Below are 17,019 nucleotides of genomic sequence, written 5' to 3'. Positions count from 1 at the left end.
TCTCTGTGTAGTCCTGGCCATCCTGAAAAACTCACTCTGTATATCGGGCTGACCTCGAACTCAGAGATCCACCTGTCTCAGCCTCCTGAGTGCAGAGATTAAAGGCATGCACCACCATGCCCAGCTGGAAAAAAAGTGTTTTATAATTTTTATCTACACATAAAGTTTTGTTCCACTCACATTTCCTGTGAGAGTATAAATAAACTCAATAGAAAACAGCCCTGTTACAAATACCTTCTGACATGGCTACCGAAAAGGTACTCCAGAGTAAGAATGAGAATTAACAATGAAAAATTACAAGTTTCTTCCCCTAAGCACCATGTACATTAAAACATGATGATTTTTAAAACTTGGATAGAGTATATTAACACAGTATAAAAGCTTTACCTTCTAAATGCAATAAACTGTGATGTTTTTGCATTTTCAAAGTCTTTTCCTTGGAGCAAAGCTTTAATCGCAGAATATAAATCTGGCAAAGAAAAAAAGGTTAACACAGAAAAATCGCCAAATTGTAATGCTATTTCTGTGGGAAAATTAGCTAGCAGTTCCACACAAAACATCTCACCACATGAAATACAAGGCCACCGTAGGAACATCTACATCATTGTCGGTATGTGCCATGGCAGTGGGAAGAACGTGAGAAAGGCTTAAGCCAGAGGTACTACATGGTAAGTCAGTTGGAGTTTGAAATCTATATGTTAAATAGTACATCATATAAAGTATTACCATACTCAGAGCTGAGTCTTAGCAGGTATACACCAATTTACAATATTCAGGTATCTCTACATCGGCTCCAAAGTGGCCACGAGCCTAACACGATATTTGCCCCACCTTCCCCTCGACTTCCTCAGGTTTCCTGTCCTGTCTAGCCCTCCCATCAGCCAGCCACTAAATCCTTAGCCCAGAGCAGGAAGAGTTCTAGTGGTGTTCATACCCTGCCAGCTGCTATGTGGTGCGGTCACTAACCACACTCATCCAAGAGTGCGAAAATACGGCTCGGGGAAGTCATTTTCCAAAGGGGCAGGTGGCCGGCCATCTCCTTCAAAGCTCAGAGGGTTGACTGTGGGGTCCTGCATGTATACTCTCTTCTCATCTCTCAGCAAAGGTACAAAAAAAGTCACCAGGACAGTAAAACTCGGAGTAGGGGACGAGGGATATAGTTTAGAGGGTTTGTCTACCAGCTCTAAGGCACTGTGTTCGAGCCTTATTACCACATGAACTGGGCATGGTGGCTGACCCACGCCTGATCCCCAACAGAAGATCAGAGGTTCAAAGATATCTACAGATTTGGGGACTGGCCTGGTCTACATGAGACTCTAGTCTATAAAACAACAACTACAAAAAGAAGACCCACACCTGGATCAGTGAGCTGGGCATAGGGCACGTGTTTGTTATGCTAGTGCAGGGAGGGAGGCAGGGGCATAAGGAGTTCAAAGCCAGCCTCAGCTATCTAGTAAATTCAATAGCAGCCTAGGCTACATAAGTCCCTGCCTTAAGAAAAAAAAAAAAAGGATGGGTAGGGGGACAGGCATATTGCAGGATTTTGTGTCATCTAGTAGTAGATGAAACATAGGGTACCGTGGTGCTCGGCTCTAGAAAGACAAAGCCAACTGCTCACAGAGACCTTCATTTCTCCAGTGATGAAATGATACCCTCCAGAAAACAGTTGACCTAACATCGCCCCGAGTCATACCTGGATTGCAAGAGCAGAAACTTCCAAGTCTCCTAATCTGTACCTCGTTCTCCTCGTCTCACAGATCAGCATACACTGTGCATTTTACCGATTTTTTTAAAACATATTTTAGCCTCTCTGAAATTCCAGCCCAGTTATGGATCCCGTCTTGGGTCTCTGTATTTTGTAACAGTGGGTACGATTTACTCAATAACCTATTAATGAGAAAGTGCTGTTTGCCTCTCCAAGGAATATTTACCCAATTTTCGGAAAGAAGAGGTTAATTTTCCACCAAAAGTTTTTAATTAAAATGGGCAACCAGCTAAGCTCTGCCAGCACTTGGAAATGGACAACTTGTTTTTCTTTTAAGAGAACGGTCTCCTGAGTGGGGCATGACACCATAGGCCTGTAATCCCAGGATTAAGAAGGTGAACACAGGAGGAGGCCTGGACTACACAAGACCCTGGCTCACTCAAATTAAAGTACATTCTCTTTAATATACAGAACAGGTACCAAGATAAGCAGTGCTTGAGATATCCTATACAGAGCTGCGAAGAAAGCAAGTTAGGAAGAGCCAGCACCTGCTTTTCTCATTTGTACTAGTGCCTATGTTAGCTAAGCTTTTGGAGAAGACACATTAGCTATCATATTTAATTAAAACCAGTTCACAAAATACTCATCTTATTATCCAATTTATATAAAACTAACATGAATGATGGGCTTGGTTATGCACACAATGGCGGACAGACTTGGGTGTTTCGAAGCTGCAGGTCAACTCGGTTGACAGGGGAGGTGACTGAGTGTAAAGGGTGTGTCTGTGAGAACTGTGGCCGCTCCAGTCGGTTCTCAGAGGACTCAATCAAATCATTCCTCATCCAGCCCTGAGGATACGCTAGTCCTAAAGCTTGCTAAATCGGTTTTGAATCTAAATCAAGACCAGAAGAACCTTGCTACTGTTCTGCCTTCATCTCTATTGCTGTGAGCAACTTAGGGAAAGAAGGAATGTGCCTCATTCACAGGGCATATTCCATCACCAAAGGAATCCAGAGCTGGAAGCCAAACAGGATCTTCAAGTAGACACCATGGAGGAGCCTGCTTGCTGCCTCACTTGGCTCTTGCTTAGCTAGATTTCTTATACAGCCCAAGACTACCTATGTAGGGATTGTGCCACCCACAGTGGGCTGAGCCCTCCCTCATGGATGAGCATCAAGACAAACCCCCACAGACACACCACAATTGATCTGGGCAATTCCTCAGCTGAAATCCCCTTCTCAGAGCTTCTAGGCTGTGTCAAGTTAACAAAATCAACCAAGACAACTATATTCAAATAAAATTATTTGCCATATGCAATTTAATAATATTTAATAGTATTTATGTAAGTATTCTTAATATGGATGTCCCTGCAGCGTCACAAGCACCAAATTTTGATTGTTATTTCACACATGTTGAAATGACTTGGGTCACATGCTCAAGAGAAAAGCTGCCACATCCCACGCTCTTTCTCATCCTTGACAAGCTGACATTAAATACCCAAAATCACACGTGGTATTTATCTGTTTAATGGTAACCACAGTTTCACAAATATACTCACAGAAGGTAACAGGAAAATTTCATTAAATAAGACTTACTTTCTCCTGAAGAGATTTGGATTGCCAAGACTCAGTAAAGAAGACCATCTCCAGCCACTTGACTGATAAAATACACTGTCAAGTATTTTATGAGAGTCCTTACATGGTGTCGAGAGCTCCCGCCCAAAGGTCCAGAGCAGTGGTCTTCAACCTGTGAGCCACAGCCCCTCTGGGGTTCGACTGACCCTTTCACAAGGCTCACTTAAAACCATCGGAGAACACAGATATGTACACCACAATTCATGGCAGCAGGAAAATTACAGTTACGAAGGAGCAGCAAAAACGATGTTATGGCTGGGGGTCCCCACAGCATAAGGAACTGCATCAAAAGATCACAGCGTTAGGGAGGCTGAGACCCGCTGCTGTAGAGTCACCTGCTGTAGACAGTCCTTAAGCTGCTTTATTTCCAGGGCTCCATCTTTCACTAGCAGTACCTACCTTTAGCATCCGATAATACATAAGACAGCATCACAAAACTGAAATACACGCAAGTCTATGTCAGCACTTACTAGATCGGTGCTCGCCTTTCGAGGACTGAGAACTGCCATCCTCTTCAGGGAGTCTGACAAAAATAAATGTCTTATCTTGAATGGAGATGGGTAACGTGGGATTATCAGAGATATTTAGTTCTGCATCAAATTCGGGAAACTGGCGCCTGGAGATTCTTAAATTAAAGATAAATATATATTATATATGTGTCATATAGGTGATATATATATATCACTATATTATATGTGCATTATATTATATATATAATATACATATTATATTTCATATATATATATATATATATAATATATGCATTATCACTTACAAATGTGTCTTTGTGTATGAAGCAACCAAATGCCCTTACATTAACTCATACCAGTTAGTGGAAGATGGGAAGAGAGAGCCTGGCAGGTGCAGACAACAGCCAATTCATTTTATAATATACTACAAATACTGTAAGATGTCAGTAGTACTGTATTTAGCAATCACTTCTCCCACTACAAGCCAACTAAAAGTATCAGAAAAGAAATGATCACACCATGAGCCATGCCCCATGCTGAGAACCAGACCACTAAATAGCATAAGAAGCAGGTCTTTGCCTCGCGTCCCAGGGAAGAGATATGAGATCGAGTCAAGTTGATGAGATGCAGTCAAGTAATACAAGATGGCGTCAAGATTCCTGGGTTCCCGAGGCCACATATGCAGAACTCAGGGCCCTGGGATGCAAGTCTGCACCCAGTGGTGCATATCTCTTTCTAGGTAAGTCGTCTTGCACTAAACTTAGCCTTTTCAGGCTATGCTACATGCCCGTCCTTTGTTTGGTGTTCTGTGGACTGTATGTATGCTCCCATTTTCCCAGCTGAGTCAGGCACCCCATCTGCTTGATGGTTCTGCCTCTTCATCTGACTTTCTCTCATGTATTTTCCAGCTAATCATGGGGCATGGCAACATCTGAGTGCCTCACGGTAACAGAGCCTCTAACTGAGCTTAGGTGTGAGGTGAGTGCCCTTCTGTGCCACCCTCAGCCACGACCAGGAAGACAGAGGTGTGGGGGTGAGTGCCCTTCTGTGCCACCCTTAGCCATGCCCAGGAAGACAGAGGTGTGAGGGTGAGTGCCCTTCTGTGCCACCCTCAGCCACGCCCAGGAAGACAGAGGTGTGGGGGTGAGATGCCCTTCTGTGCCACCCTGAGCCACGCCCAGGAAGACAGAGGTGTGGGGGTGAGATGCCCTTCTGTGCCACCCTCAGCCACGCCCAGGAAGTGTTGAAACGACCTGGAAGGAGTTGGCTGCTCTTGCTGGCCATGTCTCAGAGTTAATTTGGAAGTTTCTAGCAATCAACATGGACCTCCTGCTTGGCCTGTGGCCCAGGCCCTGTAACACATGTCCCCTGGTATGTCATAGAGACCCACAGGTCAGTAACGCTGGAGGACGTGATAAAATTAAAAGCGGTAGCATAGGCACAGCTTGAAGAAAAGAACATGGAACGGGTTGCCAAGAAGAGCGCCCAAGTCCAGAGAAAGTCAAATTCTGATTAGAACGTTTGACAGACTTTAAAAGGATTTAACAAGACTGAGGTAGCCTTTGGGTAGAAGCAAAAAAAAAAAAAGCTATAGAAAAAGAATACTAAATATCCAATTATTCTTAGTGTTTTGACAGAAGTCTGCAATAACTACCCTATCCCTACCAATTCCTACTGTTCCCACCATTCTACTCAGGATGCACAGGGGCACACGAAAGAATGTTTTTAATATGTTCAAGGTCCTGGTGACATACAACCAAGCAAATGTACACATAGCAAAAACAGAATTTATAAAACAGTAAAAAGTTAAAGATAAAATCTGGCCCAGTGAACAAAACCATCTCTTAGTATTCCATGGTCCCATTACACCGAGAGATTTTAACATCTTAAAAGTCACAGAACAGTATAATCCTGATTCTCTACCATACTGAATATGGAGAAACCAGACACCGGAGCCCTGAGGGGAACCCCAAAAGCTTACATAGAAACACTGGGGAAGAGAACGTCCTGCCGCTGAGGGGCACATGCCTTGTGGGCCTCCAGCGCTCCTCTCAGAGCCAAATCCTACATTTGCTTCTTCTGCTTGGGGCTTTTTCTCCCACAGAAATTATCAGAAATTTCTTTTCCAATTCTCCTTTGAATTTAAGACTCATTTCCAAGTCTCTGTTGCCTTGGGCATAGGTCCAGATTCCAGACTTAACACAACTTTAATTCCCATACAGCCGTCCTTGTGTATTGCCTTTCAGAATCTTCTGAGGGTAAGTGGATGCCAAGCCCATATATAAAATGGCATGGTAGGAGGCTGGAGAGATGGCTCAGTGGTTAAGAGCACTGACTGCTCTTCCAGACGGCCTGGGTTCAATTCCCAGCACCCACATGGCAGCTAACAACTATCTGTCACTCCAAGATCTGACACCCTCACACATAGAGACACACATGCAGGCAAAACACCGATGCACATAAAATAAAAATAAATAAATTATTGAAGGAAAATGGCATGGTAGTTTCATACAATGTACATACTACCGGTTTATTTTAGATCATCGCTAGATGATTTATGATACCTAAGGCCATGTAAATGATCCATTACAGGGAGATCACACAGTGAAGAATCTGTACATGGTCAAAGCATGTGCAATTTTTTTCAAATATTTTAATCTGGTGAGTTGCACACATAGATATAGAACCCACAGATACAAAGAACCAGACATATGTACTTCTAAAGTCAAGAAATATATCTGCTCCTAAATGTTAACCATAGTTTATGCTGGGCCAGTAATGAAAGATACTGACTTTGGTTTTCTAACTGTGCCAACAGGCTACGGTAAAGGGACAGAGCAGGTTTACTAAAAGGACACGATAAAGCATTGTACTAAATCGTTCTGATTCAAGGGCTTTAAACAAACAAACAAACACTTTATTGCTAATACAGCAGAGACAAAATCCCGGAACTTCATTAGCTCATACCTGGTAGCATTGTCCACAATCAGCTGGGACTCTGTCCGGTGGTTCGTCTTTAACTCAATGGCACCCCCTCTCGACCTAAGAGTCTCAAAAACGTCCTGCAGCATGTTGCCAGGCTCGATGCTGGGTAACTGTCTAATGTCACCTACAGAGAGGAAGGGGCATGAAGATGATCAGATTTAACCAGGATTCTACAATTTGGAGATTATTTTTATCCTGCCAATTGAGAGTATAGTTGTAGACCTCTTGTGACGGAGAAAAAAGTCTCTGAAGTCGTTATCTAAAATTATTTAAGAATATTAAATATCCTGGGAGGATTAGGAGAAAGAATGGAGGACTGGTTTGCTAAAAATGCAATATGTGAAATTAAAAATGAATTCTCAATACAAGTATTACATTCAAATAAATACTAAATATTTTTTTTAACCTGAGTTGAATACGACATGAAATTCTGTGTGAACATACAATAAGGTGACAAATTTTTAACCGATCTTCTTTCTAACTGTGACTCAGGAAAACCACTAAGAACATACACATTTGAGTTTAAAAACGCGACCCCAGACATCTCGTAGGTGCTCACTGATTCAGTCTGGCTCACCGTGACACAGAACCTGGGGAAGCTATGGCTCAATGCATAAGACAAGCCTACTAAACAGAAAATGCATAAGCCGAATTGATGTGAAAATAGACAAACCCTAGCCACCAAGTGACAATACTTTAGACTACTGAAAATCACAATGTGATACAAAAAGGCGAACTCTAGAGAAAAGAAAAAATTGAGTGACAACTGGGAGAATGCTAAAGATTTAACAGAATCGTCTGCTCATCAAACATCCCCAAATACCAAAAATAAATAGTATTTCTATACAAGCTCATTACAATTAAACCACAGAGTCGACTGATCACTAAACCTCTACAGAATCTAACTAAATCTCATCCGATTAGGAGGCTGGTGAAGCCTAATTTGAATTATTAGCTTAGAAACATAAAATTACTGTAAAGTGGTCTATAACTCAGACTTTTTATTATTTCCAAATGATCTATATCCTGATTTAGTCTGACTCTGACATTTTTACTATTTTATCAGCAATGAGTAATAACTTATCACAGCCGTTCTCATTCGTCCTAGCTGGCTGGCACACTGGCCAGAAGACCCGCCCAGGCTGGGAAGGACAGCAGGCAGCCTAATTAACCGGTAGCTGTGGAATGGGCTGTGAAAAACGCTTGCCACCGCCAACAGGCTGAAGCCTGGAATGGCATCCACAACACAGCACACTCTGAATGTGGAGACTCTCGGAGTTTTAACTTACCAAGGATTATCAGTTTAGAAAGTTTGGCGTGCTCACACAATAACTTCAAAACAGATTTGAAGATTCCGACAGACACCAAACTTCCTTCGTCCACAACCAGAACGCGAACCGTAGAGAATTTCCATGCCTTGTCCCCCTTAAGTTTCTTCCAAATATAGAAGCTATAATTGACCTGTAAGTAAAGTATACATATAAAAAAAAAAAAATCAGGTTAGAAATTAGCAAGCATGTGCTTTCAAAAACAAAGCTGCTGTGACAGACAGGTGAGGGGTGTAAAACATAAGGAGAAGGCAATCGGGCAGAACATACCATATAGAGGGATGAATGAACAGAAAAGGGGAATTTAAAAAAATTCAAACTGTATAAGGCTCAAACCGTTTTAAAAAAAAAAAAATAGTTTCCCAGTGAGCCTAGGGTTTAACTTAACAAATAAGTTTCCATCACAGTTTCTCCTGCAAAAAAAAAAAAAAAAAAGAAAAAGAAACAAAAAAACAACAGAAAAAAAGCCGCTTCTCCCACTGCTCTACGTGGAGAAATTTCTCTGTTTTGTTCCACTTTCTGAAATATTCCAACCCTTTTTCTCCTTACTAAGTCCCTTTCAAGTATTCCAAACTTCTAAGATAATGGAAAATACCCGCTAACGTTCAAATTCGCTGTCCTTATTACAATCATATTCCACAAGACATAGATTACATCCCAATCAATAAGTCACGCCAAACCCCCTACACACTATGAGCACCCTCCCCAGTGCATCCAGAGAGCTTTGCCCTAAATAAAACACCCTTCTCACCTGAGCCTCCAAAGCTCTTTCGAGTTCTTCTTCGTAACACACACAGCATGACAGTTAGGAACTCCACCCTTCAACACTTTACCCTCTCATCAAGTAGAGTACTCATTCTAGCAACCATGGGAAATCATTTCAAATCTCTGACATAAGGTGACTATCAGCCAGACGGAAGAGATAAAGAAGTATAGCGGAGAACAGGGTGCTCAGCTCCATGGAACTCTCATTCTATAGGAGGGGAGTTTTTCTTCCACCTCCAGCACCCCAGAAAGCAGGGACATGCGCGTAACCAGGCCTCATGAGAAATACAGGCGCGGGGAGTTAAACTACATCACTAGGTATACACTATGATTCCACTGACATTTGTTCATGACAAGGATATCCCGATGAAGGATGCAGTCTCCTGCTTTTCCTTCAGAGCTTCTGTCCATTCTCATTGCAAGCTGGGAAGTTTACAGTCAGGCCACCCTGGGTGGGCCTGCTCTAAATGATCAGCTACTCTACAATAAGGACCCAGGAGACATTTAAGAGAAACAGGCAACCCTACTAGCCATGGGAGATAAGTTCTGAGGAGAGTATCGAACCCTGTAGATGAGTAATGGGGGACTTCCAAAGATGGTCTGATGACAGAAACGGCCATCAAGGGACAATCGGGCAGGTAGCCTATTCAGCATGGATACCTTGCAGGAAGGTGACCGTCCCCAGCAGGACTGGCTGAAATAAAGTCAGATTGCATAACGTCGTTCACAATAGTGTGCGGTTTAACTTGACAACCTGATGTCTATCTAGGTGGTAAGAGAGAGGGCAGCCAGCCAGAAAGGGAGCCTGAAGAAACCACCAAGCACCTCCTTCTCAGTACAATTTCACCCTGATCATGGCTGAGCTAATCCAATCGAAGTCACGGAGAGAAGAGGAGTGTGTCAGCAACAGCCACAGAAGGGCTGAGTCCGTTCATGTCCAGGAAGCAGCAGCTTGAGACACAGCTTAGAGGAAATATAGCGAAGGAGAAACTGGCCTAGCTGGACATACCCAACATGGCGTTTAAATATCTGAGGCTCGTGCTCACCAGACAGGTGCTGGGGAGGCTCCGGGGACAGCAGGGAAGAGGCTGGCTAAAGCCCAGCTGAAATCAGTTATGTAAATCTCAGCTTTGGGACCTTGAGGACAGTCCAAGCAGTGGAGGGAAACCCTTTGCTTAGCTAAGTCTAAAGGACGCAGGCAGCAAAGAGAGGGCTCCTGGGGCCTGACATGGTGGAAGGAGAGGAAGAGAGAGGGTGGATGAGGCAGGGGGATACTATACTAACAAAATGTAAAAACCCCCATTGGAAGAGGGACCTACCAACTCTTGAGTCTGGGAATGGGAGTCAATAGTAAAGAAGCTTGCCTGGCTGGTATAAGACCCTGAGTTTCATCTCCAGCACAAGTTACACCAGTAAGTTATAACACAGTGGAAGCAAAAAGAAAAAAACCTTACAAGCTGATTACCTCTGAATAAGAAGCAAAAAAATGCTTTTAGGGAAACGTTTTATCTACACACAAAGACGTCAAAGGTTTTTACCTGATACAGCGTGTAAGCCGGAAGATCGGTTCTCTGCCTCAATAAACCAGCCGCTTTCCCAGTAGGCGCCGTGAGCAAAACTTCTACAGCTTTGTCCTCCGCTGCTGGACTCTGCTTAGGAAAGGCAAGCCATTCTTCTGAGGCATCCCTGTCTTCCTCAAAATCTCTGCAAGCTTGCCACACTTCTCGTTCTTCCAACTGCTCCACGTGCTTGAAAAGATGGCTGACAATGGTGGTCTTCCCGCAGCCACCCTTCCCGCTGAGGACGGTCACAGCATTGGCACAAATCATTTCCAGGGCGGCCACCTGATCTTGATCCAGTGGCACATCATTTATTTCTGCGTTCATTTCAGGTCCGCCATGGTTCCTAACACAGTCACCACTGTCCTGCGGGTCTGAAATAGTCTCGCTCTGCTCTAACCCCGCTTCTCCTGGTTCACCTCCTTCCACTGCCTCAACGCTTTCTGAATCTTTGGCCTTGCCGTTGCAAATTGACGCCAGGACGTGTTTCACGTCCACCTGTAAACGCCACGGGGGTCTGTTCATCAGCTCCCAGATGGAGGAGGCAATGCCTTGCTCAGCCTGGTACAGTTCGGAAAGAAAGACGCGGTCTTTCTCATAGGTCACCACGTCGAGGTTCTTCATAAACTCCAGAGAATCGCATGCTTCCTGGAAAGGCATGTACTGGGACACAGCCGAAGTCAAGTCTTTTACTTCAACACACGTGTGCCCGTCTTCTCTACATATCTGCTTCAGCTTAGAGTATATGACCAACGCATTCTTGTGCAGCGCAGTCATCAGCTGCAGCAGGGAGGGACACTGACCGAACGCGGTCCAGCTGGCCTCGCAGCTCAAGAGCTTCATCTCCCGGTAGGTTACCTTTAGGGAAACAGCTCAGGATGCCTCATACAAGGTACACATAGCGACAGCTATAATAACCACAGCTGAAACTGTGTTGGCTTAAGTCTTTTCAAGCTCTAGGAAATCAGTATTTCCACAAAGTTTGGAGAAAAGGTTATATACATACATCCGTGTCTTTTTAACTGCCTTATAGTTAGGCAGTTATATAATTTTCAAATCATCATTTTCAATGTCAAGCAATGCTACACACACATATACACACACAGGAATCCCCTGATTTATTCTTTCCCAAGTCTCCTAAAGACAACATCACTAACACTTTCTTCTTCCAGAATTGACTTCCACGTTGTACGTATCACTGACCCTTTTCCTTGACTTTTAAAAAACCCTTTAAGAAGCCCGGCGGTGGTGGCGCACACCTTTAATCCCTGCCTTACCTTCCTCTGCTGCCACTAAGTCTAAGGCCTTTCTGGAGAAGGCCGTCAAAGGACCAGCTCTATTTTCATGCTGGCTTGGGAGGCAGTGATCTCTTAATTCTCATACTGGAGATCGTTAAAACTTAACCAGTTGTGTTTTCATTTGGAAAACCGTGTCACAGCTACCAAGATTTAAGAATCACATTTAATTCTAACACCATCCAGGCCTTCAAGGCACCATTTTCAACTCTTCTTCTCTGACAATAAGAATATGGACTCGTAAAGGGTGTTATTGGGCCAATTAACAAGCCGATACCAGTGGGATGTGCCCTGGGGATATCAAAGTCTTCAATAGTCATACTGGGAAATGGGAGAGATTGAAGTGCAGAGCAAATGGACTCAATAAAGCCCAAAGGACATTTGTCTTCAATGACACTGACACACATGACAACTGAGTGACAGAAAAGCACATTGTATCCTAATACATTGCATGATTAAATCAACAGTGATGATCTGAATGTCATAACACTTTGCTATGTTGGTTTCTGTTTAATTTATCAATTGACTTCATTATTTATTAACTTCACAGTTGTGTCAGAATTATAGAACTAAGACATTTACGTAGACTTATGACACCCAAGGGGAAAAAAACCCAACACTAAATCCACATATATTCTCAGCAGAAAAAAATTCAAACATGGCCACATTGGAAGAACTCTGCCTCACACAAGATTACTAAATGCTGAACAAATGTCTTACTTACTCTACGGAACCCAAGCTTCCATGGCTCAGTACCCAAGACGTCGTCAATCTTTTGTAACACTTCTGCAGAACTTGAGCTGATAAGCCTTCTGAAGTGTCGAGGAAAAAGCGTTGGAAGGAACTCCATGACTTTTGGGAACTGCAAAGCTGTCATGACACTTACAAACGGGACTGCAGGGGATCAAGAAAGAACAAGGCAAAACATAGCAGTAAGATCAGAAGGAGGAACCGGGAGAGTTTTCTCTTACCACAACCACCTGAAGACACCTAAGTCAGAAAGACTACTCAATTTAGCTGAATCGCTAAAAAGGTTAATAGAACTCTTCCTACCAAGATGGTTTCTTTGTTATGAACACCAAACTTTCTGTCCTTTATTACATACTTAATGTTTCTTAGCCTTTTGTTTGCAATATAATCATTTTTAAAAATCCTCTGATGCATCCTATTATGGTAAATTTAAAACTAAGCACAAAAATAAACCATTTCTTCATTAACCCTTACCATTACTTTCCCAGTCGTAACCAGGATTCTTTTGTCCTCAGAGCCATTTTGGTGTGATGCAAAATTCATTTGCTTTCACCAAGAAAGGAAAAGACTTCTGTCCATGGTGTCCAGAGAAAACCACGGTGTAAGGCTACTTTAAGTCATTTAGAATTGAAATATTTTTAAATCAGATTATTCCAAAGCTTCCTTTCTCTTTAGCCTTCTTAAAAAGAGTAACAGCTGAGTTTTATCTTATTGACTCAGTACTCTCCATAAACTCAAAAAGTCAAGAAACAGAAACAAAATCTCGAGGTGGGATCTCAAGAAACCTGTAGATCACCGAATAGAATCCTGGCAGGCCCACCAAATGTAATGTAACATTTTCATCAAACTGACTTCAAAGAGGACACAGGCATGGCCAAACTTTTGATACTGCAACACATTGTCACCGAAGAAGTTCACAACTGAAAACCAGTAACTGAGCTACAGATATAAACAAATAAATAAACCTCCCGTCTTAAGAAAGGTCACTAAGTCACCTTGGGCGGCGTTCACAGCTCCCTGCCCACATACAGCCTGCGGGCTTGAGGGAGACTTCCTGAATTTTGTATCTGAAATGCTTGGGAGAAATATTTGGAGATTTTTTTTTTCCCATAATCTAGACTATTTACCTATACAAAAGCTTGGGGACGGAATCCAAGCCTAAATATATAACCCATTTATTTTTCATATGCATCTTAAACACATAGGCTAAAAAATAACACTGTAAAAATACTTTAATAATGCTGTGGATGATCAGAGTTCATGTATGTGGAGAGAAAAGTCACCTATCCGATCATGCCCATGCGCAGAGAGCTTTGTATTATAGAGCTTTTCATATTATGGAGATTTTTCTGATCCAAGAGCCTCAATTTGTGCCATGCGAGACACGTCAGGAGGCAGGAGCTATAGAACTTCCAGTCAGTCAATGTCTGGAAGGCAAAAATTCGCTAATAAAACTCATACTTACATGATTCCTCCACAGGCAATCTCACCGCGTCCTGCTCATTCTGCGTAGATTGCTTTTTGTTTTTCTGTCCAGTTTGTCTGTCGAAATTTCTTAATGTTTCCCGCAGATTTTCAAAGTTTAGATTTTTAAAGCTTGACACTTTCTCTACCCATTTTAAAAAGTCATCTCTACGTTCATAGTCACATTCTTTAAGAAAAAGCGAACAGATGTGTTTTTGGTCCGGAGGCGACATATCAGACTGCAGATAGTAGGACGGAAACCCCTGAGCTTGGTAGATCTTGGATCGCGGAGGTTTTACAACCTGAACCTTCACTCGCCACCATGGGCCTGTGAGTGGGAACCGTCCAGACACGGTGCATTTCTCTTCAGTATTTTCATCAGGAATAGAAACTAAAGGAAGGAAGAGGATAAAGATAACACGAAATTGGCAATGGTTCCCCCAATATTTTCCTCCCTCTAATCCCCCCACACATCCACACAGGCAGCACCCCACACAGACATCTTCCTGCTGCCTCTTCATTCTACCGGCCTGTTTCTCTGACTCCCCGTCTACAACAGGACACCGCTCCAACTATGCATTCTGGAAGCAAGCGCGGGGCAAGCCATAAATTTGTTCTTCTAAATCCAGTCTACCTACCACCGCCGCCTCAGCTGCTACCGGCCTTCATGTGGGTCTCTAAGAACTCGCCATGGGGCCTCCTGAGGAGCGGCTCAGATCCCTCAGCTGTGCTTGCCTCTCCTGGGCAGTCCCGACCTTTACTACAGAGCTCAGTTCAGTTCACTTCTTTAGCAAACCTGCTCTGAACCCCAAGCCTACCACTTCTCCAAGTGCTGTGCGGTATTCCTTCCACCCACTAAGTGTGGGTACTTCTGGGATTAGAGAATGCTGCCTCATTCACGAGTGGTGTTTCCGCTGAGCCAGCAACATCATTATTTGCTCTCCCTGGGGTGTCCCAGGACCAAATGCTTGGCCAGGATAGCTAGTGGCACATCAACACACAATCCTCTGCATTTAAATTCAGATTCAGTAATACTTAAAATTCAACTCCTCGATCACACTAGCTGTTTCAGCAGCCACACATGGTCAGCAGCTATTAATGTACTAGTTCAAGCAAATATAGTGTGTGTACGTATATGTGTGTACGTATGGTGTATGTATGTGTATGAATGTATGTGTGTGAGTGTATGGACATGCGTGTGTGTGTGTGTGTGTATGAATGTGGGTGAATGTGTATGAATGTGATGTATATGTGTATATACATGTGTGAATGTGTGTGCATGTGCGTGCATGTGCTTATGTGTGTGTATATATGGGTGCATATGTATGCATATGTATGCATGTGTAAATATATGGACATGTGTGTCTGAATGTGTATGTGTGTATTCTGTGTATGTATATGTATAAATGTGTGTATATACCTGTGTGCATGTATGTGTATGAGTGTTTATGTGTATGTGTGGATGTGTGAATGTATGTGTGTATGTATGTATATGTGCATTGTGTTGTATGTATATGTGTATCTGTAAATGTGAGTAGATGTATATGTATGAGTGTATGTATATATATGAATATATATATGTGTATGTGTATTGTGGACATGTGTGTATGTATGTGGTGTAAGCGTGTATTGTGTATATGTAAATGTATGTACATATATATGTGTGTGTACATGTGCATGAAAGTGTATGTATATAAATGTAAATGTATGTTTGTGTGTGTGTGTGTGTCTGTGTGTTTGTGTGCATGCACAGCTGTGAGTTTTCTCAAAATTACTAAAGAACAACTCCGTCTTTGGGTCAAGCAGAGTAGTATAATAATTAAAAGATTCTGAGTCGGGTGGTGGTGGCTCACACCTTTAATCCCAGCACTTGGGAGACAGAGGCAGGTGAATCTCAGTGAGTTCGAGGCTAGCGTGTTCTACAGAGTGAGCTCTGGGACAGGCATGACTGTTACACCGGGAAACCAAGTCTTGAAAAACAAACAAAACAAAAAAAGCCGGGCGGTGGTGGCGCACGCCTTTAATCCCAGCACTACGGGGTTCAAGGCTAGCCTAGTCTACAAAGCGAGTTCCAAGACAGGCTCCAAAGCTACAGATAAACCATGTCTCGGAAAAATAAAATAAAAATTCTGTTTCTGGGTGGAGATACGGGCACCATGTCTATTTCCTCGACCGTAGAACTACCTCCAACAACTGTTAACATTAACTGATTGCATATATGTAAAAGGCGAGCTTAACACATAGTATGTACTCCGAGTCACTGCCATTATCACTGTTACTACTTCATGTTAAGTACGGCGAAGCAGCCATGCCACACAGGTCTACCTGACAACCGCGATTGGCGCCGGGCAGGGAGCAGTGAAAATGAAAGAACCCTGTAAACCCGGCCCAGCTGGCGCTCGCTTACCGCGGTGGCGCCCAGGGAGGCTGCCCGCTTTGAGGCCGCCACTGCAGAGCTCCTCGGCGTCCACAAACTCCGGATCCTGATCCTCCTCATCCTCCTGCGCACAGTCCTCCTCTTCCTCGTCTTTACTGGGATTCAGGGGGCCCCGCAATTCGCGCAGGAGAAGACACTGCCCGGCCATGCTCTTTTATGCAAACTCAGCCCAAAACAATTCCAGAAATCCCCGCGCAATGCCCAAGACTGCAACCAGCCAATCAGCTCCACCAGAACCAGACCATCAGCTTCCGGGAACACTGGAGGCAGGCGTCATGGAGGCGTGACCTGAGGGGTGCTCCACCCCTGGTTTCCTGGGGAGGGCTAGTGGGAGAGGCGGGACCAGCTGACTGGTGGGTGTGCACTCCTAGAGGTGCCTCTGGGGACGAGCTGCTGACACTTTAAACCTGCTTTTTAAAAAAGTGCCGGGCGTTTCCTGCCGGGGAGGGAAACGCGGAGAAAGGTCACGACTCCTGGACACAGAGAACCCCGGGAAAACAGAGCACCTGCCACTCACCCTCCTAAAAATAATATAGCAGTGGCCTCTAAAGACCTTGGGGCGCCACCGAAAACACCAGAATGAATCCCCAATCCAGAGAGCCCTGTGGTGACTTGGGGTCTTTTCTC

General features: G+C 43.6%; 1 protein-coding gene across 2 annotated transcripts in view; it reads right to left on the bottom strand.

The window, feature by feature from the left end:
- The window catches only part of Helb (DNA helicase B), a 28,787-nt gene extending 12,207 nt beyond the window's left edge, over positions 1 to 16,580 (bottom strand). For both annotated transcript variants that reach the window (XR_005283697.1, XM_038315142.1), the window contains exons 1-8: positions 16,363 to 16,580; positions 13,957 to 14,346; positions 12,466 to 12,635; positions 10,426 to 11,304; positions 8,084 to 8,255; positions 6,777 to 6,918; positions 3,810 to 3,964; positions 388 to 469 (exon numbers count right to left, since the gene is read on the bottom strand). Coding sequence is in view for 1 of the 2 variants with exons in the window: in XM_038315142.1 (XP_038171070.1) it covers positions 388 to 469; positions 3,810 to 3,964; positions 6,777 to 6,918; positions 8,084 to 8,255; positions 10,426 to 11,304; positions 12,466 to 12,635; positions 13,957 to 14,346; positions 16,363 to 16,540 (2,168 nt within the window). In the remaining variant the exon portion in view is untranslated. The remainder of the gene's footprint in view (positions 1 to 387; positions 470 to 3,809; positions 3,965 to 6,776; positions 6,919 to 8,083; positions 8,256 to 10,425; positions 11,305 to 12,465; positions 12,636 to 13,956; positions 14,347 to 16,362) is intronic.
- Between the last annotated feature and the right edge of the window lie 439 nt (positions 16,581 to 17,019).

This window comes from Arvicola amphibius, chromosome 17, assembly GCF_903992535.2.
Source record: "Arvicola amphibius chromosome 17, mArvAmp1.2, whole genome shotgun sequence".
Lineage (NCBI taxonomy): Eukaryota > Metazoa > Chordata > Mammalia > Rodentia > Cricetidae > Arvicola > Arvicola amphibius.
The sequence above is the reverse complement of the archived record's forward strand: the minus strand, read 5'-3'. Positions and strand labels throughout refer to the sequence as shown.